The sequence below is a fragment of the Salmo trutta genome, chromosome 5 (assembly GCF_901001165.1).
Source record: "Salmo trutta chromosome 5, fSalTru1.1, whole genome shotgun sequence".
Taxonomy (NCBI): domain Eukaryota; kingdom Metazoa; phylum Chordata; class Actinopteri; order Salmoniformes; family Salmonidae; genus Salmo; species Salmo trutta.
Window position 1 is genome coordinate 27982296 of NC_042961.1, and position 21697 is coordinate 28003992.

Below are 21697 nucleotides of genomic sequence, written 5' to 3' on the forward strand. Positions count from 1 at the left end.
TTATCAACATAATGAAGGCATTGTGTTGATATACACAGTGCTATCAATTATGCTTTCTCTTCCTGGAGACTTCAATTTGGTCATAGTCACTGTCACCTCAGAAATTCTGCGCCACATAACAACTTCAGAGGATTTAGTCGATGCTAAAGCTCCACGGAGGACATGGACATAAATGTAAAAGTTCTCTGTCATTTTTGGGGGGGAATTATAGTAAAAACAGAAGCTGAGTATTTTGTCTGGATAAACCTCATACTTTAAAAACATGAAAAACAGAAATAATAATAACCTAATTATATCAGTATAATGAATGAAAGCACACTTTGGAGCCTACATGACATTCAATATAGGATGATTTAGGTAAAGATTAACAAGAATAAATACATTTTTTCTAACAAAAAAAAACTAAAATGTAATAGAGGTTAACAATGTGTACACAATAGGCACAACAACAGCAAAAAGTGTGTCTCATTGATGTTCGCTAGGACAAGCTTTATTAAAATCAGCTTTGGCATTTTATGGAATACCATTGAATTCTCTATGTCCAAGTTAATTGTGATTGAATTGGGAAGATTTGCAGTAAACGGTGTTTGTTACAAAAAAAACAAAAAACAGCAATGAGATAGCACTTTGGAATGTAGATTGTATCATCCAAACAGTTAGGAAATCGGACTGTATCCTGACTTGATATGTGGTCATTCAGTTACATCACCATATTTTACCCATACAAATATACAATATAGAAATTATAATGTAAAAATGGACCATAGTTGTTTTTTTTTAAGTAAACAAAAGAAAGACAGGAAAAAGCAACAAAGTTGGTTCAAAATATTCATCTCAGCGTTGTCACTGGTTTAGACTTCTGAGGTATCCATAGTTCACAACAGGGGTCACCATACACTTAGCAAGTGCACAACTTTGAGTAACAATCCTATTCATCTAAAATACCATATAACACTATAGATGGCACAACATTGTACAAAAAGAAAAATAACTAAAAAAGTGACGAATGTAACCTTTCCGCTAATTAGGTGAGACATGTTTGTCATCACTGACATTAGCTCCATGAAAGCAAGTAAACTCATAGAGGGAAAAGCTTTTGGTAACACAGTAGTACGTTTTACCTACTTACAGTAATAAGTAAGTAATAACTACGTAAAGTAACCTTTTCACAAAGCATTACAACTGTTTTAAGAAAGTTCAGTAGCACTCATTAATGGTAGACTCAGAAATAGGACACCATACACAGCGGGAGACTTCATGCTTAACACATACAGTACCAGTCAAATGTTTGGACACCTACTAATTTTTTTCCTATTTTCTACATTGTAGAACAATAGAGAAGACATCAAAACTATGAAATAACACATTTGGAATCATGTAGTAACCAAAAAACGTGTTAAACAAATAAGAAAATACTTCAGATTCTTCAAAGTAGCCACCCTTTGCCTTGATGACCGCTTCGCACACTCTTGGCATTGTCTCAACCAGCTTCATTTACATTTACATTTTAGTCATTTAGCAGACGCTCTTATCCAGAGCGACTTACAGTAGTGAACACCATGTAGTGAACACCATGCAGTAGTGAACACCATGCTCTACCAACTGAACCACACGGGAGGAATGAGGAATGCTTTTCCAACAGTCTTGAAGGAGTTCCCACATATGCTGAGCACTTGTTGGCTGCTTTTCCTTCACTCTGCGGTTTGACTCATCCCAAACCATCTCAATTGGGTTGAGGTCATGTGATTGTGGAGGCCAGGTCATCTGATGCAGCACTCCATCACTCTCCTTCTTGGTGAAATAGCCCTTACACAGCCTGGAGGTGTGTTGGGTCATTGTCCTGCTGAAAAACAAATGAGAGTCCCACTAAGTGCAAACCAGATGGGATGGCGTATCGCTGCAGAATGCTGTGGTAGCCATGCTGGTTAAGTGTGACTTGAATTCTAAATAAATCAGTGTCACCAGCAAAGCTCCCCCACACCTCCTCCTCCATGCTTCATGTAGGAACCACACATGCAGAGATCATCCGTTCACCCACTCTGCGTCTCACAAAGACAAGGCGGTTGGAACCAAAAATCTGAAATTTGGACTCATCAGACCAAAGGACAGATTTCCACCAGTCTAATGTCCATTGCTCGTCTTTCTTGGCCAAAGCAAGCTTTTCTTCTTATTGATGTCCTTTAGTAGTGGTTTCTTTGCAACAATTTGACCATGAAGGCCTGATTCACGCAGTCTCCTCTGAATAGTTGATGTTGAGATGTGTCTGTTACTTGAACTCTGTGAAGCATTTATTTGGGCTGCAATCTGAGGTGCAGTTAACTCAGCAGAGGTAACTCTGGGTCTTCCTTTCCTGTGGCGGTCCTCATGAGAGCCAGTTTCATTATAGTGCTTGATGGTTTTTGCGACTGCACTTAAAGAAACTTTCAAAGTTCTTGAAATGTTCCAGATTGACTGACCTTCATGTCTTAAAGTAATGATGGACTGTTGTTTCTCTTCGCTTATTTGAGCTGTTCTTGCCATAATATGGACTTGGTATTTTACCAAATAGGGCTATCTTCTGTATACCACCCCTACCTTGTCACAACACAACTAAATTGGCTCAAAAACATTAAGGAAAGAAATTCCACAAATTAACTTAACAAGGCACACCTGTTAATTTAAATGCATTTCAGGTGACTACCACATTAAGCTGGTTGAGAGAATGCCAAGAGTGTGTGCAAAGCTATCATCAAGTCAAAGGGTGGCTACTTTGAAGAATCTAAAATATAACATATATTTTGATTTGTTTAACACCTTTTTGGTTACTACATGATTCCATATGTGTTACTTCATAGTTATGTCTTCACTATTACAAAGATACAATTAAGAAAAACCCTGAGTAGGTGTCCAAACTTTTGACTGGTACTGTACATTGATACTTAACCATAAAGGTCATAGCAGAATTTGTGTAAGCTGTGTAGAACAAATATTTTTGTCATAACAGTGTTGTTATTGAAGCAAAATGCCATGGAGACAAACTTAAAATGAGAGTGGTCTGTTTTTTGACAAGCTGATACTGTTTGTTATGCTGTCATAGAACTATTTATGGTAACATATCTCATAAAACTGTCATTATATATTTGGCCATGCTTTGGACAGTATGAAGGCTGTATGACAAATTATTTAGCAAAACATACAAAAAGTCAAATGTTTATATATATATATATTTTACAACAGGTTAACATAGGCCCTTGTTAAAATCTGTACTGATAGTTTGATTTGTAGATGTGTTAAGTTAGTACAGTGTATTACTAGTAAAATATTACCAATAACCTTTCTGGAAAGCAATTACACTGCTCATTGATGGATCAAAGTGCTAAGGCTAACATTTTAACAAAATAAACAAAGTCAGCCAGCAAATGCATTACTATGTAGCTACGCACCTTGATTCTATTTCCTTAAAATAATTCAAACAAGAATCAGTAAATCTACAAACTGAACCACTTGTACCTAATGGAATCATATTTTTCTCTGTAGACAATGACAGATCACAAGTGTCGAACGGATGTCATTCAGACGTGTTCGACTTGAGTACACAATATAATGATTTTAAAAAAATGTAGAGAATGTGTAGATGGACACCAATTGAAAATTAAACATGTCGATAAATTATGATTATTGCACTTACCAGTACCGGTAAAGTAAAGCTAGAACTACTTGACCAATGGTTTATACTTATTTTTGTACAATGTATGGGCCTACATTGACTGTAAATCAAAATCAAATCAAAATCAAATCAAATTTATTTATATAGCCCTTCGTACATCAGCTGAAATCTCAAAGTGCTGTACAGAAACCCAGCCTAAAACCCCAAACAGCAAGCAATGCATGTGAAAGAAGCACGGTGGCTGGGAAAAACTCCCTAGGAAAAACTCCTAAGAAAGGCCAAAAACCTAGGAAGAAACCTAGAGAGGAACCGGGCTATGAGGGGTGGCCAGTCCTCTTCTGGCTGTGCCGGGTGGATATTATAACAGAACATGGTCAAGATGTTAAAATGTTCATAAATGACCAGCATGGTCAAATAATAATAATCATAGTAATTGTCGAGGGTGCAACAAGCACGTCCGGTGAACAGGTCAGGGTTCCGTAGCGCTTGGTCCTAAAGACAAATACAGTCATCAGGGGTCAGTAACCAGGTTTCCATCCAACCTTTTTATGCGAGTAAATTACATGTTGGATAAAAAAAAAGTCACGACATGCTTGATGGAAACAGAACATTTGTCGGTAAACTTTTCAAATGTCGACAAAACAAAATACGTAAGACAAGGTGGGATCTTTTTGTCGGTTAAATTAATTATGCGAGAAAGGTCGGAGGAAACTCTTATGCGCAAATACTGATATAATAACCATCATACCGAGGTAAACTTGGAGTCACGCGATGGAATGTGTGGTCCTCCCACTATGACTCGTCAGGAAAGCATGCAGTTTATTAGGCTACAGCTTAAATAAATTATGAGGAACTTCACGGGGTGGTGAAAGTGCAAGGTGATGAGCTTGATGCTCCTTTTTAATAAAGAACGAGGGTCTTATTCTGGTGACATGATTTTGTCCATAATCTCCTGTAGGCCAGGGACGGGCAACTTTCGCTAAAACGTTTTAGGTACTCAGTCGGGGTCTCAATTTACTGTTGCGAGTTAGACTAGTAGAATACAAGGTGCAACTTGGTTGTGCATCAGTTTCTCTCTTATTATGTCAGTCACTGATAGTCAATTAACCCATGTCAGCAGAAAGAAAAAGTTGATTAGATAATTTCGCGGTCAGCTAACTTGGTAAACTTATCATGGTCAAATTACTGGCCGGGGGTCCCCATTGATTTAATTAGTCTCACTCATATCATATTAAAAACTGCAAAAATTTCTTTCCGCCCCATGGCAAAATGTGTAGAATTGCAGCAAACCTGCTTTTAAACTGCAACATTTTCTCTACACCCCATGGCAAAATGTGTAGAATCGCACAAATTTATCTCCGCTGTCAAGAGGGGAGCCACAAATGTTTTGATCGCAATCAAAGTTGCCCATCCCTGATGTAGCCTGTACCCACACTGGATCTGTGAGCCGTTGGCTAGAGTGCATGTTCCAAAACCAGAGTGGGCACACTCGGTGTATAAACACACAATTTTTTTGTGAGAAAACCATCAGTGGAGTTGAAAATGTGATGGAAACCCATTTAACTTTTATTCGGTACATGGGAATTTAACCGCCAAATGTGTTTTTATGTGCATTACGTCATCACGCAGAGCCATTTATCTGCAACAAGTCAATTTGATGGAAACATCTCTGGTGGGAAAACACGCATATTGTTTTTATGCACATTTTTGAATATTCAAATGAAAATCTGTCGCTAATTGGATGGAAACCTAGCTTATGATTTAAAAAAAAAAAACTGAAATAACAAACCCAAAAGCAATGACTTCAGAGTTGATATGATGGACAATGGCAGCTCTTTGAATGAATTCACTTTGGTGTAAATACTGAGGAGGCTTCAATAGCAGTGTCTTTAGTTGCCTACACTCAATCACATTCTGCACCAGCACGATGCCGAGACATTCTATATCATCAAATTGACCAGAGAGAATATAGTGTTTACCTATTTTTTTTGTTTTCACTGGAAGGTCACAAAGTTGGAATGCAGTGTCACATTGTTTTCAGATCTGTGTTTGGACATGCAATGCCTTGAGTAAGAATTCAGTAGTGCTTAATACCTACCCTTATAAAAGTAACTTTAAATAATATAATTTTGTACGAAGATGGCAAATGTCAAGAGATAGGTCCAAACCATCCTAATGCCAAAAGGCTCAGATCAATGTCACAGACAGGCGATAACATTGTATTCACACCTCCAGTATATCAACACAATCCTTGCCTACAGTAAGAGGCGTGTAAAGGGCCGATTGGCTGAGTGTAGAGTTTGTGTGATAATCCTGCGTCTTGGTCTGAAGTGTAAACAGTCATTACAGCTCTATTCAAATTAGCACATCAAACCCTATTCAATAAACTATGTACTTTTCTTATTTTTTTTTACACAAGTGTGATAAGTTAACACTCAGTGTTTGGTACATTTTAATACTAAGGCCATACGTATTCTATTAAACATTTAACAGATATATATATATTTTTAAAGTGAGGCGAGCAAGCCGAAACAAACAAAAAATAAGTAGCCCCTTTTATTAAAGACATGCTCCGGTATTTTTTTTAAACCTCTCACTTCGGAATGGATGTGTCAATGAGTAGTTTATACATGCATAATCTATTTTCAGAATTACTGTTTTACCTAAATTAGCCATGAAATCCCTAGTTTTTCTTTATACTGTGCTATACCATTTCCCCCCTAGCAGCACGAGTTCAACAAATTAACTTTAGCACCTCGCCATATGAATGAGAGCTAGCAAGATGCACATGATGCAGAGCGAGAGATATAGTAGGCCATTTTCGGGGACCACTTTTGGCTTGAGTGCTACTTTTAGAATTGCTAGCTAAAAAGTATACACATGTGCTAGATAATCCCTTTAAAATACTACAGCAACCTTAGTTCAACACCTAGCGACCTAATTAAGTGATGTTAGCCTCTTGGGGAGTGGGGGGGGACATTATTTTGATCGAAACATGCAATTTTTTCAGTAGGATGTAATCTTAATTTTTTTTTGTTTAAAAAAAAAAATGTTTTATGTGAAGTGAAGAGGGCCATCCGTTAAACATTTAATTACATTTGTATGGCCTGTGTGTTAAAACGCAAATCTAGCTTGATGGTAGTTCCATGTGCACACAACAGCTTCAGAAGCTGTCTGTCATATGTGTGTGAAAGTGCACAGGTCTATTGTATACACTATTGGCAAAACTTGTACACCTTGGAGAAACTGTCACGCATGGCATAACCCCACTAGTTTGTTTCTTATCCCACTGGTCTCTGCTAAGGTGTTCTGATGGATTTGTGAGACATTATGTAATTTCACATTCTTTCAATTCGGCTGAATATGAAAAACAAAGGAATGTCATGCAAAGAACGGAGCAAGAGGTATAATAACGAAAAAGGATGAGTGGATCACTATAAAGCAACTGATTCACAGGTTAGTATTTCTATAATTATGGGAAAGCCATGGGGTTTGTTAAAATGCAAGTCAAAATGTCAGATATTTATGTAGTCGGGTGTACTTCACTTCCCGATAAAATTGTTGGGGAAACTGGTGTAAACTCAAATCAAAGCATGCAAAACCTATAAAAAATCAAAAATGTCAAATAAAAATGGTGATTTGGCATGGGTCAATCCCCTTCTCTTCATTTTTGCTCTATACCCACAATCCATTTCTCAATGGCTAGGATGGGCCCTCACTGAAACAAGAGCATATCGTTGGGACCCTAAATCTACCTCGACACTAGTTCTTTTTGGAGATTTTCCCCGCTTTCCTCTTGGGCTCGTAGGGTGTCCGTAGGATGCTCGGCGTCTCCTCCATAACGCGCACCAGCAGGTTATCAATGTAGTCTTCCAGTTCACGGATATGCGCGTCCTTCTTTCTCACCACCCCCTTCTGCTTGATGAGCTCCTGCACCACCTCGTCGAAAGATAAGTTGCTATAGGAAGCCACGCTCGTCTGCATTGTCTCCTGCGGGTGCAAACCACAGACATTGTGACGACTTCAACAGTGATGGCGCCATTTACAAAATAAAGTGTATTTCTCCAAACGCGTCTTGAGATACGAGACAATTCCCGAGACAGTTGTTTTCAATGAGTAGTATACAGTACAGATGGTAGGAATAGAAAAAAACAAATGCAAAAGGTAAATTACTGACAAATTAAAGGTGTTAGAAAAACGACACAAACTACGTCACGGCCGCACATGTACAGCTCGTATAACCTGGTGGCAGTCAGGACTAATTGAGAGGCTGTGATAAGACGTCACTCCACAGGTTTGTTAGCACTGTCGCTGCCATTGCATTTCACTTCAGGTGTTTGATCTGATCAAGTGTTCAATAGTGTTCAACAGAAACTCATAGATGGCTCGAACAATCAGGAATCCTGTGACATGGGATCTAATGTGTTGTTTCAGTATCAGTTCTAGAAAATGAAAAAAAGCCCTCAACCCCCATTACCTCTTTAAATCTTAAAAGCGCATTTCCTCCTCTCAAGCCAGCCTAGATAGAGACCTTGACCAGCTGGCAGACAAGAGCATCACATTAAAATGAAACCACGCCGTAAACAGTAATTAAGACCAAAAAAATTGGAAGCTGCCTGGAAACGGCAGAGTGCATATTTCCGGAATAAAAAGGTCAGACTAATGAACAAGAAAAGAAAGATGCAACCAAACTATTTTGGTTGAGTTTGTTCTTTAGAGGACCGGGTGCATCACAGTCTGTGCCGATCCCATTATGGAGGGACGAGAGGAGCTGTAAAGCTTTTTTTTTTTAATGAGGTACCATGTTATCGCTTCAACAATGGACATGGTTCCGCCAGGCAGATACAGCAGCAAAGCCATCAAGTTGTTTAAAATACGACACTTAGTCCCATTCCCCTCCCTGTGCCCAAACCAAGCTGCCATCGCTGTGCGGTGTCTACGACGTGAAGAAGACCAAGTGCCGGACCATATTTACTGTAACTCTTCCTAGTATGACAAACAAAGAAACTAAAATGTGAGGATCCCTAGAGTTTATGTCCAAACAAAAGAAGACTAAGGCAGGGATCACATTAAACATGCCAGCACTTTCATTTCCACTGTTTTCAATGGTATGTGGACATGCTAGGTGTGCTGCGGTCCATCCTAGGTACGCTTCAAGTTATTTTGTTGTCGTTTTCTGGGCAGCCAAAGTTGAAAGTAGCTTAGCAACGTGCCTCACGTTTTCAGTCAGAGAAAAACAAGTGTTTTTAGTGGGGGTGTATCAACTGCTTACTGGGGAAGTGAATATGTTTTTGGAGACAAAGTGAAAATATACTGAGAAATAGGCCTTTTGCGCTAACAGAGAAAATGAAGAGCTGACAAGTCATAAAGACAACCAATTCCGCTGAGAGACTTTCCTAACATGAATCAAGTTACCAGCTCAGTTTCATTATACTCTATGAGCAATTGTGTCCATTACACACATGCCAAAAAGCCCCAGACATGATATAAAGCTACACAGCTGGGAGCTGTAGTGGCTGGTGAAAGAGGCCTGGAAATGACCATGAACTACCAAAGTACTGACAATTTTTCCGCGATCAGTAGTGAGGAGGAGATAAGGCGAGCCCACTTGGCATTCTCCAGTTGTCTCATTACTGCTTCTAATGAGCTCTGCTTTGAGAATTTAAAAGCTCCGTTCTTTAAAATCTCTCACTATCCTCCCCTCCTCCCTCACTGGTTAATTAGCTAGGGCCTGAAAGGAGAGGAAATGGAACTGCCAGTTCATTTGTGCTAGTGCAGAGTATGGAGGGGCACATGTGGTTAAGACAAGTCCTCAACACCCACAACGAGAGGTGAGGAAAGCCATTATCAGCATCCGTTTCTCATTTCAACATCACTTTGGACGCTGCTCTCTTACCATGTTAATACTAATTCTGCAGTGTAATGGCCAGCGACTACTAGAATTAAGCACCATGAGAGCGTTTTTTCTTATTTGTCTTTGGGTGACAAAACTAAGGTGGCAAAAAACAACAACATCAAACCAATGACAAATCTCATACAGATTTCTCCCCCCAAAAAAGAAAAAAAAGTGTTCCAATTATGGTACCAGTACGATATAATAGTACTTCACCTGACCTTAGAGACCGAAACTTCACACTGTTTCAAATGATGAGCCGATCAGATGATGACCGCTGTTTTCAGCTGTTCGTTAGTTTAATGACACTCATAGTGAACTGTCAAAGACGGAACAGACAGCAGTTCAGAGACCAACATCACCAGCTGCAATGTCAAGTGAGATCTGGGAGAGCTACTCAATTAAAAGTCAGTGGTGTTCTGAACCTCAGAAAAAGTCCCCAAAAAAACGAGGACTATGCTTTTTGTTTTTTCCCCCTTCTTGTCCCCCCCCCTCATTTTCTTTGAGATTAGTTCACAAAAAGTGTACAAGGTATGATCTCTTACATTTTTCTTTCCGTGGTTCTCTCTTGCCTTTCGGATGTCTCCATTAGTGGTGGGATTTTTATCGCTGCAAAACATCCATGTACACTGAATTACAAAATCATCAAAACACATCAAATCATATTTACCTGTGGCTGAAGGTTATATTACCAATAACCTGCCCACAATATTTTTTAACCACCGCCTTCAACCTAAATGACCACAGAGGTAGTGTATGGTTGTAGCTGTTAAAAGCTGAAATATGTAACTTTTTGGGCGACCCTACCAAATTCACATAGAAATGCGAGTTATAGATCTGTCATTCTTATTGAAAGCAAGTCTAAGACGCATTAGATCTGTTCTATGTGCACTATTTCTATGCTTCGCGTTCTTAAGTTATGTTTTTGCATTTTTTACTTTCGGTTTTGTACACCAGCTTCAAACAGCTGAAAATACAATACTTTCGGTTATGAAAAATACATTTCACAGCGGTTTAGGTGGTACAATGATTCTCTACGCTATACTTGCTTGTTTGTCACAAAAACTGAAATTAGACAAACTATTCGAATTTTAGAAACCAGGAAATGCGGAGCGATTTCGGGATAGTGCATCTTTGAGATGATGGACTAGTGCATACACTAAGATAGGCCTAAGTGGTTAATTATCTGGTTTATCTCTGTGGCAGATCTCAGTGTAGCTCAGAGGGGCCTGTTATCAAGCACAGCTTCTCTTAAGAGCCAATAATGGCATCTTTATACTATGATAAACAAGAATGTGGATAACAGCTATAAGCTACTGCTGATATATAAATGATCAATATGGGAAGGCATTATGGTTGACACTACATAAGTGCAACACAGAAACTTGATATGATTGGTTCGGTGAAACTGCTTCGAAAGGTACCGATTCAGTTAAACTGTGTTCGTTTTCTGAAAGCATGTTGCAATGTTTTGTAGTGGAAGGTCTAGTTGTATTAGCTACCTAGCAAGTCCTGAATAAGCCAGGTGACCAAACGTTAGCAAACTGACCGCAAAATCCATTCAGCTTTGTAAGTCTTCTAACGAAACCATTCTAAGGGATCAGGAATACTGTGCAATACATGTGCATCTGGGTTGTGTTCATTAGGGCACACAATTGAAAGAGATGTAATTTTTTTGTTGAAAATGAACGTTTCTTATTGGAGGTAGTCCCTACCGGTTTCAGTTTGTATTCTTCCGTTTGGTGCTTATTAATGAACATGACCCTGGTTTGGATACCAAACATGGTGATGTGGACGTGAAAAGCTTTACCTTCCTTTGTAGTGTGAGAGGAAGGGGTTGGTTGGTTGGGTGTCGCTCTGAGAGTCGCTGCTGAAGGGGTTGCTTGAGCGCAGGTCTCCAGAGCTGCCCGAACGCCCCCCGTTGTTGGCCTTGCGTCCCTCCTTCTTCCCGGTCACACGTTCCAGCAGGCTGACCTTCTCCTTCTTCTCCTTTTTCTCCCCTCGGTCCCACAGCTGGCCCTGCTCCCCCTCGAACGGGTTGCGGTTGCGTGGGAGGGTGGCGTACTTCTGCGGCAGGCCGTCGCTGATATGAGTAAAAGGATCCCCGTGCCCCTCGCTGTCCTGGTAGCCTGGCACCTCGCCCTGGGAGCGCCTGTGAGGGGCGGCACCACTCTCTTTCTCTGTGAAACACAAACAATTTACCTCAAACATTCATGGAAACAATACTAATCACAGACAAAAAAAGATGGTACAGGTAGGCTAATACAAGTAAATACTAAAATAGGCCTAATAGTAGAGGAAGCTGCTGTCCTTACCCAGCTGTTCCATGGAGTTTCTAGAGTCCAGCTTGGGGCGGAAGTGAGTGCCAATGAGGTCAGACATGGAGCGGGCTGCAGAGAGCGTATGGGAGCCGGCCAGTAGGTGTCTCTTGATCTTGGGCTCTGGCTGATGGTCAGAAGCACTGGGTTGGCGAAGGGTCTCCGAGTCACACATGGCGGAGCGGGGCAGGATGGCTGAGGTGGTGTCGGAGAGACCACCATCGTGCTTGCGCCCCTTCATCTTGTCCTTGAGTTTGGTGAAGGGCGAGCGGGGCTTGTCCTTTACAGAGAGGTCAAACATGCTGGCCGTCATGTTGTTCCTCATGAACTGAATGCCGACCTGGATCTTCCCTCTCTCCTTCCTCTTCTTCCCTGGCCTGGAGTCCAAAGAGTACCAGCTAAAAGAAGGGATGATTATTAGCCATCTGTAAATTGTGTATGTGGCACATTTAAATGAATACAGGAATATAAGATTCAAAGATGAAAGAAAACACCAGGTGCCATTGTTGGGTGCTAAAACAGAGCATTTTTAACAAGTTAAAAATAAATGTATGTTTTTATTCTGAATTCATTTACGTTTGTCATGGCAATGTATTAATTTTTAAATGAATACTAAAATGTATGTTTTCCAATATTGGTGTAAAGTGGTTTAAAAATCTGTGGAAAATATAGGCCTGTTATTTAATGCATCTAAATTCTAATTCTAATTTTCTTCAAGGTGATATGCTGCATCCATTTGGAGGTGAAAACTATAATTAAAGGAACAATACAGAAATCTGAGAGTACATACACTACCGTTGAAAAGTTTGGGGACACTTAGAAATGTCCTTGTTTTTGAAAGAAAAGCACATTTTTTGGTCCATTAATTAAAATAACATCAAATTGATCAGAAATACAGTGTAGACATTGTTAATGTTGTAAATGACTATTGTAGCTGGAAATGGCAGATTCTTTTATGGAATATCCATATAGGCGAACAGAGGCCCATTATCAGCAACCATCACTCCCGTGTTCCAATGGCACGTTGTGTTAGCTAATCAAAGTTTATAATTTTAAAAGGCTAATTGATCAATAGAAAACCCTTTCGCAATTGTGTTAGCACAGCTGAAAACGGTTGTTCTGATTAAAGAAGCAATAAAACTGGCCTTCTTTAGACTAGTTGAGTATCTGGAGCACCAGCATTTGTGGGTTCGATTACAGGCTCAAAATGGCCAGAAACAAAGAACTTTCTTCTGAAACTCCTCAGTCTATTCTTGTTCTGAGAAATGAAGGCTATGCCATGCGAGAAATTGCCAAGAAACTGAAGATCTTGTACAACGCTGAGTACTACTACTGGCTCTAAACAGAATAGAATGAGGAGTGGGAGGCCCCGGTGCACAACTGAGCAAGAGGACAAGTACATTAGAGTGTCTAGTATGAGAAACAGACGCCTCACAAATCCTCAACTGGCAGCTTCATTAAATAGTACCCGCAAAACATCAGTCTCGACGTCAACAGTGAAGAGGTGACTTCTGGATGCTGGCCTTCTAGGTAGAGTTCCTCTGTCCAGTGTGTGTTATTTTGCCCATCTTAATCTTTTATTGGCCAGTCTGAGATATGGCTTTTTCTTTGCAATTCTGCCTAGAAGGCCAGCATCCCGGAGTCGCCTCTTCACTGTTGACGTTGAGACTGGTGTTTTGTGGGTACTATTTAATGAAGCTGCCAGTTGAAGACCTGTGAGGCGTTTTGGCAATTTCTCGCATGGCATAGCGTTCATTTCTCAGAACAAGAATAGACTGAGGAGTTTCAGAAGAAAGTTATTTGTTTCTGGCCATTTTGAGCCTGTAATCAAACCCATAAATGCTGATGCTCCAGATACTCAACTAGTCTAAAGAAGTTTCATTGCTTCTTTAATCAGAACAAAAGTTTTCAGCTGTGCTAACATAATTGCAAAATGTTTTTCTAATGATCAATTAGCCTTTTAAAATGATAAACTTGGAGTAGTGTAACGGTAGTGTAACTGAATGGAGCTGCTTTATTTTGAAGAAATTAGTAGAGTGGGGACCAAAAACAGTTTCAGTGTCCGACACATTTCCCTGTGGAATAGCCACAACCATTATGTATTAAAAAAATGACTAGGGTAAAATGTCTGTGGTGGAACCCCCCAATTTCACTTCAAATAAATCCACAGACCACGTCATTGGAAGCTTTTTGCCTCCCTGAGAATGCATATTGGAGGCTACCCAGACCCCTCTTTAACAGTGCTGCTACTCTCTGTTTATTATCTATGCAGTCACTTTAACTCCACCTACATGTACATATTACCTAAATTACCTCGACTAACTTGTGCCCCCGCACATTGACTCTGTACCGGTACCCCCTGTATATAGCCTCGCTATTGTTATTTTACTGCTGCTGTTTAATTATTTGTTACTTTTATTTTCTATTTAACACTTACTTTTCTTAAAACTCGTTAAAGCATTGTTGGATAAGGGCTTGTAAGTAAGCATTTAACTGTAAGGTCTACAGCTGCTGTTTTCGGCGCATGTGACAAATAAAACGTGATTTGATATGAGGGATAAACATAATTCCCTGCAAACTGTGATGGTCTGAATCTCGAAAAGAATGTTGAATAATATTGTTCGTCGAGGCCATTCTGCTCCTGTTTGTTTAACCTCTTTGCTTCGCCTGCTGGAAGTAATACGATTGATGCCTTCGCTGTGAGAAAAAGAAGTGACATTTGCACAAATCTGGCCTTTGTTCAGAACTGCTATGACAAGCAATTGGGAAATTACAAAGGCAATGGTGCAAGACAACCACGCAACTCATACATGCTAATGAGAATGACGGCTTCTCCGTATCCTAGGCCTAGTTCATACAAACCAAGGGTATGTTGATTGCAGAAATGTAGAACTAAGAAGAAACCTCACTCAAAATACAAAGTCAACATTTAAACCACCTCTCAAACAGCATAGGTGTTCTGGCAAATTCCACAATTCCTTAATGAGCACAACCTCTGACTGTCCAAGCTTTAGCCTACTTCTGTCATGGGAAAAGTGGACAGAAGGTGGACAGGGATCATATTTTTTGCCCTAAACTGTCCTCAGACTGAGTGGCCAAAGAACCGCCACGGCATGGGCCTCTCTTGGTCGAGCTAGTTTATTTCCCATAGTAGTGGTCTCTGTCCTCCGGAGCATGATCTAAGAGCCACACAGCATGCTGCTGAGAGGGGGCCAGCCCTGTACTTCACATGGGTGTCAAGGCCAAGATAAACCTCCCTCTGCCTGGAACCACAATACTCCCACTCTACCCAGACCGCTGGGAAACTCCTCACAATCAACAAACACAGGTGTGCGATAATTAGGGGCTGCCTACTCCGATGTCAAGATGGACTCTCCTCCCCATGCGTCTGCTTGAAAACACAGCGAACGGACACCGCTAGCTAGCAAACCTGGAACTGCTCCAGTATATGGATATGGTAGCACAAGAGTAGGCTTAGGCCTCTGGCTCATTCTATGCAAGTCAGTTGTGTTGATGACTAAATTCCAGTCCATTGACATCTCCACAACAGCTCTGTACTTGAATAACTGCAAACCCTGGAGGTGCATCAGCTCTGGCACCTTAAATAAATACAACCATCAACAGTTGATTATGACATATCGCAATTCACCCCAACTAGCGGGTAAAGAGGAAGTGTGGTAATGTGTTTGCGTGATGAAATGTACTGATGGCTAATTGACACCAGATCCTCCAAACTATGTTCCTGTTCCTCTGAGCAGAACGTAGGCTTAGGCTACTCATCATGTAGGCCTAGCTAACTACAACAATTTGTGCAATGGTAATTCTACACAGCCAAAAATAACTTTATGTAGCGGCCTGGATTGGGTGGAGCTGGTGTAGTGTTTTTCTCCATACATTCACACCACTGGAAAAACGATTATAATTTGAATCAGAATTAGTAACAAGACATGTCTGGCCAGCTCCACCACATTCATTTAACATAAGCTAATACCCAAAGGGACACACCACAACATTCAGCCGATGCCATGTCCGTAAATGCCAGTTTACCATCTCAATTCCAGTATAAGGCAAGAATAAGGAAGGACATTTGTTAATTGTGTGATTACTGGAATTGAGGTGGAACAGTTTGCTGTATTAGCACCTCCGCTGTGACAAGACACAGAAATAATCTGATAGCCTGTTCACTGCTGTTCTCGCCGGACTAGTTCACCAACTACAAATACTGCACCCAAGTCAACTCAATTACACCATGAATGGCAGCCTATTCTCAAAAGACTAACCTCTCGATTCATTATCAACAAAGCCCATTTTTCAACGAACACAATGGCGTAGCCTATGTCACAACAAGACAGATGTACTGGCAACCTCTGTTTGGGGCCCAAACTTTGGGCCTAGGCTAAAGTGGCGAAATGGAGGTGGTTTTGAATTTAAGAATCTTTATTCGTACAATTATGCCCGCATAAAAACATGTGGAAAGCTGACCACATATTCTCTTTGTGTGACCATTTTTCCCACAACATCAGGTGATCTAGGCTAGTCTACCCTACTCTCTGAATCATATTCCGAAATAAGAACATGTTCAATGGTATTTCTGCAGTTTAGCCACATGACATGAACAAGACAGCTCTGCAAATCCACCCTCTTTCCTACTCTTTGCTGTTCCTGAAACATCAAACCCGAGAACTAGGGAACCAAAGGCCTAGCACTGTTCAATGTGACTAGGGCATCTTTGTGGCCAGTGTGTTTGTGAGTGTGGGGTTGAGATCAGAGCAGAAGACAAATTTCCTATTTAACAGTTATACAGTTGTACTGTACTCAGGGTATCTGCAGGGTCCATGAAATTGAATTTAAGACTTTTTAAGACCTTTAATGCCACTTGGAATGCAATTTAATACCAATTTTGAGGTCTGTGCACGCCACACACCTGCTAATATTTCCCTCCAGAAATGAGCCCATGTTGGGAAAAAGTTGTATTTTCAGGGCTGGTTCCTTCCCCATAGGCTATAGCCTAGATGGCTCATATTATCAGGCAGGTGCGCTATTTTAGCAACGTGCGTTCTCCTGTAGCTTAACGGACTTGTGGCATAGTGGCTAGGTTATAATTGACTGAAGGATGGGGTGGCTCATCTGCATTTGTTTAGGCTACCCCAATGGGCTAATCATTAGCTAGATCACAAACTCTTAAGCGTTTTAAAATTTTGGCTTCGATACCATTACAATACCACGAAAATGTCTTAAAGTAAGATATACAGCACTGTTACTGTATAAAACAGTGCCTACTCTCCATGAAGATGGGTCTTTTTCTTCTTTCATTTTTTCTTAAAACTGCATTGTTGGTTAAGGGCTTGTAAGTAAGCATTTCACTGTAAGGTCTATACCGGTTGTATTCGGCGCATGTGACAAATAAAATTTGATTTGATCTAGAGAGCCTCGCCACTGGGTGTGCAGGTTTTTGATCCAGCACTGCTCAAACACCTGAGTCAGCTCTATAAGGTCCTTCTCTCAATCAGTGAATCAGATATCAAATGGCTATCCTTCAAACCAAGGTAGCTAAGCGGGAGGGCTTTTTTTTTTAAACAATACAAAACATACACATAAAAAAACAGCAGCATACAGATGTGCACAAACATCAATGACATTACACCTGCCCAGACCCACCTGCTCACACCCCCATCTATAGCACCCGCATTACTCTCCGCCACATGTCCTCAAAGTGCACCATTTTGTCACCCACCTACTTTCAACATTTAGATAATAAAGCATTTGACCTTTCCATTGTCTTAACAATGGAGGATTGGTTGATTTCCTGTTAAGTATCATTTTCTCCAAGATGATTGACGAGAAAAGGATCGTCCAACCCATTGGGTATCTCACTGCGCCCTCATGTCCCATGTCTTGAAATAAATATGCAGACAGACGGATTAAAATTAAATGTACATTGTAATACTTCTAACAGCCAACATTGTAACTCTGCCCATAACATTTGTTTTATAGCATTCCCAGAGGCATAGATTATTGAGTCATTGCTAGTTTTACACTTAAGACATGACTCTGCCGCTGTGCTGTAGAATTTGTCTCTTGTATAATACATTTTCCACATTAGTTTATACTGGATTAAGCGCAAACTTTCGTTAACTGTAATTTCATTACTTATGTTCCAACGTTCCCTTCATCTTGTGCCAATATCAGTTCTTTTTAAGTCTTGGTTCCAATAGTTCTCTTTTTCTAAGAGATTGTCATTTGGATAGGCTCTCTGCGAGGTTTTGTATATCTTATCATCATATACATATAATTTTCTGACTCAAATAGTATTCCCTCCAGACTGCTCTGATGTCCAAAATATTTCAAATCATAATTTCGTGATATGAAACTTAAGTTGCATGTATTGGAAAATATCTACATTGGTCTGTCCAAAATTGCTTTTTAATTCTGTCATAGAAATAAATGCATTTCCTATTACCAAGTAATTTATGGTTTCTATGCCTAGACTGACTTTTTGCAGTGCAAAGTAAGACATAAAAAAAGTTAGCTAGTTCATCTGAAATGGCGCACAGAGGTGGAAAGCTTTAACATCTTGAAAGTGTGCCTCGAGTATTATTTGATGTTCAACTGTTTTTATTTTTTACCACGGTGGCAACAACTACGCAGCAGCGCAACATAACGGAAACACTGTAGTCAGTTCTGTCACATTTAAGACTCTTGAAACAGAATTTAAGACATTTAAAGACTCAAGGCCTTTAAATCAGATAAATTCATTGAAGTTTAAGACTTTTTAAGGATCTGCGGACACCCTGTGTACTTTTGTTCTGAAACTTCCTTGAAAGGGAAAAACATTATTTAGTTTGATTAGTTGGTGATACTTACTCTGTTTTCCTTCGCTCCTTGTTATCAAAAATATCATTGAGATTGATGGTACTCTGGCCCAGGAATTTATCCATCCCCACCAGGGACCTGTGCATCACGATAAGGCATAATTCATAGATTTCTGGATTGCCCTCCAGAAGCAGACCAGGCAGTTCAAAGGAGGCTTCTTCTCTCCACACTGGGTTGAGTGTTTTTTCTGCCACAGATGTCGAGTACTTCTCCTTGCCCAGCTGGATGATAGCGTAGGCATCGTTGGTGCCATGTTTACCCTTAGCTTGTAGGTCAGTTGCTTGGAGAACAGTGGCTTGGACATGAGTTGGGAACCACGTTTGTGACTGCTTTGCTAGCGACATGATCAGCTCTGTTTATGTGTGGTTAGTCATTCAAATGTATGTGCAGGTGAATTGACCTTAAAAAGTGATGACAGAGCATGCAAATATTAACAACTTATTTGTAGGGCCATGTTGATTAGTGATATGTCGGTGTAGATAACTTACAGTGCTTTTTGGTCATATATTTACATGTACAGCTAGTAACATCTCAAAAGTCTGCAGCTAACTAATTCCTTCAGTCCATCTTACACACTTGTCTTTTGTGATTAACGTTAACATATCACAAATGTCCAGGCCACTGTAAGGCAAGTCATCTGAAAGCAAAATGGGAGATAAGAGTTACACATTGTAAGAGGTCGTGCAGGTTGACTAGATAACTTATCTACAACAGATGTGCTAGCTAGCTATGATTGAAGCTAAACAGGCTAGCTAGTTAACAAGCTAAACTGCTGACGTCAATCACCATTTCCAGCTCGGCTGAAGTAAAGTAAATAACTATGCAGCAGGGCTCTCCAACCCTGTTCCTCGAGACCTACCGTCCTTTTGGGTTTCGCTCAACCCTAATCTAGCACACCTAGCTAATTCTAATAATTAGCTAACGTTAGCTGATTAATAACTGGGTTGAAGCGAAAACAAACAGGAGGGCAGCTTTACAGGAAAAGGGTTGAATAACTCTTGATATACAGCAACAACAAAAAAGCATGTTCTTCAGTTCTGTTGCATTTGTCACATTGTGACACACCACCGGTTATTATACAATAATAACGTTGCAAAGTAGTGGTATTGATGTTGGCAAGCGAGCGAAACAAGCTTCCTCACTACTGTACCTCGTCATTTTCTCAGAACTTGTGACATGTTGCCATCCTGTAAATCCACTCGATTGTTGTTGGACATATTTCACAAATAACACATTGGAAAATGATTTATTGAAGCTTCATTTCGTTCTTTTACAGCCTGCTAGCTAGCTGTACCAGCCCAAACTAGCTAACTTCCTTGTTGGTCTACTACATCCGCCACAATCACAGGTGAAAGTTCAAGCTCCTCCTCTGTTGCTGTGGAAACTAAATGTTTCAGGAGCACGCGCCTTATCTTTAATGTGTCATACAAGTTGTGCCTGCCCTACGTACACAGTAGATTACACAGACTTTGTTCATAACCAGAAAAAAGTCCAAACCATGGAAGAAGGTGTCTTTTTGAAAAAGCAGGTAAAACATATCCGTGTGATACTCATGTAGGCACAGTATATAGTCACTTGATTCAGTGATTCAGTTTTCTAAATTTGGAGAGTTTGTTCATGCTGAAAACGCTAAATGCATGCGAAATTGCTCTACAAATCAAGTTTTTGGTTAGAGGAGTGAAGCCTAAGCATATAGTAATTTGCAGTAATTAATTAAAACGAGGTAGATGTAGAAGGTTGAAATTATGTCTTTATGATTCACACCCCCAAATCTCTGCAATGTAAATATATGGTTGGTTTTGCTCCCATAAAATTAAAGGAGAAAAGGAGGCCCTGGCCAATGGCATTCCATGGGGTTCAAACACCTCCTCCCTCTCACCTGTGAGGTTTGTGGGTGTCTGGGGGGTGGAGGGGAAAGAGGGTGCACTGTAAAGAGGTAAATCACAAGAACATGGGAACTGCTTTGTCTCCTGAGTGGCTGCATGTAGGTGCAGATAAGAGAGTTCATTTGAATGAATATAGACATGCATGTCACCCCACTTGACAAGTACATCTTAACCAAACACACCTGCCTATGTTGGTTTTATCGTCCTGCCATGAAAAGTGCAGTGTGTACATACCACAATCCCAGGGATGGGGCTGGGCCATCCATCACAGAGAGATTATTGCTCTTATCTAGAGTGCATCTCTAAATGAAATGCTATGGCTTAGTGAAATATTGGGCTGTAGCCCAATAAAATGTGCTTTAGGCAGCTTTAAATAAGGAGGCACCATTTCAACTTGCAATTTTGTGTCAAGTCTGACTGCGAACACCAGAAAACAGCAGGGGAACCATTGGAGTAAAATGTAAGATGGTGTCCAGAATGACAATGTGAGGGATAACGCGTAGTATGCAACTTGTTGAGTAATAAAAGCTAGCAGAAGACCGTACACTACAAACATACAGTATAATGTTACACCCAGTATAAGAAATCAATGTTTCTGAGGACTAGGCGAAAATCTTCTTGACTTGAAACTCAATACACGTAGGCATATAAACTACATGATTTACCAACCAGCTGCTTTCCCCTGATCGATTCTGTTCTATGTTCATGCTTGCTCCAAGTGTAATATATATATATATATATATATACACAGTGCATTCGGAAAGTATTCAGACCCAAGATGGCTTATTCATAGTCCAAGATGGTGTAGCAGTGCAGACGAGGTTTGTCGTTCTCCCGTGTACATTTTGTATTTTTTTTGTATACATTTCAATTTATTTTCAATATCTTTTCCATTTTTCAATTAAATATACCTTCCGGCAACCCGCCCAATGTGATACAGATCCGCTATTTTTAGACCTTATAGCCAGAACCTCCATCAGAAGCTAGCCATCAGAAGCTAACAAGCTAATTAGCTACTAGCTATTTAGTCATTGTTAGCCACTGCTATCGGCCTTTACCTTTTGCACAGACACCAGCCGCT

General features: G+C 40.2%; 1 protein-coding gene across 1 annotated transcript; it reads right to left on the minus strand.

Annotated features, from left to right (window-relative positions):
- Nucleotides 1-5189: 5189 nt before the first annotated feature.
- On the minus strand, nt 5190-20061 carry LOC115193995 (rab11 family-interacting protein 2). The gene is made up of 6 exons (XM_029753203.1): nt 19881-20061; nt 18722-19367; nt 11855-12255; nt 11350-11719; nt 10085-10148; nt 5190-7636 (listed from the first exon to the last, which is right to left on the minus strand). The coding sequence occupies exons 2-6, from the start codon at nt 19072-19074 to the stop codon at nt 7409-7411; spliced, it is 1416 nt and encodes a 471-aa protein (XP_029609063.1). The 5' UTR covers nt 19075-19367; nt 19881-20061; the 3' UTR covers nt 5190-7408.
- Between the last annotated feature and the right edge of the window lie 1636 nt (nt 20062-21697).